The sequence below is a fragment of the Egretta garzetta genome, unplaced genomic scaffold, assembly GCF_000687185.1.
Source record: "Egretta garzetta isolate BGI_Z169 unplaced genomic scaffold, ASM68718v1 scaffold179, whole genome shotgun sequence".
Taxonomy (NCBI): Eukaryota; Metazoa; Chordata; class Aves; order Pelecaniformes; family Ardeidae; genus Egretta; species Egretta garzetta.
This window is the reverse complement of record NW_009270001.1, coordinates 1,478,612-1,480,351: the sequence shown is the minus strand read 5'-3', so window position 1 is coordinate 1,480,351 and position 1,740 is coordinate 1,478,612. Positions and strand designations below refer to the sequence as shown.

Here is a 1,740-nt window from a genome sequence, read left to right as displayed (position 1 = left end):
TCTGGCATATCCGAACCAGCTTAGATGATAAAAAAGGGACGCTCCTTTCTTCCTATTCAAGACCTCTAGGCAAACCTCCAAGCCACAGCCTCCTGTGTGACAGCTGCAGAAAACAGGTCTGGAGAGGACCTTGAAATGTCACCCAGATCGCAGCCCCGTGACTGGGTCTGCAACGGGGCCAAGCACAACAAAAGCCAAAATCACTCCAAGCATTAACAAATATTGTTGCTCAGCGCACTCCCGCGCAGCTGCCAGCGTATCTGCCGCCTGCGCCTTCCAGCACCGCAGCGCAGAGAACACACATATTTATGAGAGCATCTTCTACGGATTTAGAGAAAGAGCAATTAGCAGTTCAGTCGTTGACAAAATCATGGTGGTGGTAAAGCTGATTTGTGCTGATCCGTCAGCACGACAAACTACCTCCTCTCCTGCAGGTGTCCCCAGTAACTGAAGGGCAGGATCAGACCCCCCAGGCCCCAGAAAGACATCGGGACAGCCACTTCGTACTCCCCAACTCGCGTCCTGCTTGCGAGGAGCTACCAGCTCTCCCCACAAGGTCACCAGCTCAGCACACCCAAATGTGTACTCACCGGTACCCTTGGGTTTGTTTCAAATCTCCGGCAATGCTCCCTTTACTCCTCTGACCATTTCCTAAGGAACAACAGAGAGAAAAAAAAATAAAAATACAAAAACCTTCATCAGACCCAGAACGGAGCTTCTGGTTAAGAAGGGCTGGCTCTGGAGAAACCTTCCTGCCAGGACGATGAGGAACCACTGAACCAGGCCTGCTCCTGCTCTCCTAGCACCTGTGTTTCCACGGTCAGTTCAGCTCTTTCTCTGCTCATCACCCTTCCCTCATGCCTGTAGCACAAAATCACCTAGCAACACCGTGCCATGGAGGTGCAAACCCAACCCATCCTCCCGCTGTATCACATCTCCTGTGACAGCTGGGAGATGAACAGTCTGGAAAGGGATCCCATCAAAGCAGCGTTGGCTGCTTCACCCATCCCACCCCCCAGCTAAACGTTATGCCTTGGTCCCTTTGGAATTATCAACTTCCTGGGTCTTCCGACACCCATAGCTCGGTTGTCAGTGGTAGCTCAGTGGTACCTGCAGTGGTACCCACAACAAACCCATGTCCTGCAGGTGATGGGGTGCAGAGGGGGAAGGCTTACAACCAGCATCCCCTCACCTCTGCCCATACAAGTCCTCCGCCCCTCTTAGCTTGGGAAAAACTTTGGAAAAATGAAGCTCTACAGAATTTCCTGGCCATCGCATAGCACCTGCAAATGATGGAGATGGCAGGCTGGCATTCTCGAGCACAAAGCTGACACCTCCATGCAGGAGGAGTTAGGCGAGTAGGACCATCACCAGCTTGTGCCAGGGGAGATAACGAAACACACTGATGGCTGCTGACACGGGCTATGGGGTGGCTGGCAAGGGACAAGGTGGCCAGCAGCTGGGCTGAAGGCAGGCAGGACTCAGAGGGCTGCTGAAGGAGATGGGCATGAGCATGCTTTGGGGGATCTGACTCTGCTCCAGCACAACCTCAAGGTGTGAGACTCCCACCAGCATGCAGCCATCATATTAACGGGATCCAGAACCCTCCCAAGTACATCTGGGGGGGGTGACCCAGCTCTCCTCCTCGGTAAGGACAGAGAGGAAGACCACCGTGGCTGTTACAAGACCAGGGCAGCTGAGCACACAGTATGGGAGTGCATAGCCAGAAATTGCTCCTGT

The 1,740-nt window shown here is 53.6% G+C and overlaps 1 protein-coding gene across 1 annotated transcript in view; it reads right to left on the bottom strand.

The window, feature by feature from the left end:
• The window catches only part of ZBTB7C (zinc finger and BTB domain containing 7C), an 82,985-nt gene that overhangs the window by 78,084 nt on the left and 3,161 nt on the right, over nucleotides 1-1,740 (bottom strand). The window contains exon 2 of the mRNA XM_009647711.2: nucleotides 591-651. Within this exon, the coding sequence (XP_009646006.2) occupies nucleotides 591-651 (61 nt within the window). The remainder of the gene's footprint in view (nucleotides 1-590; nucleotides 652-1,740) is intronic.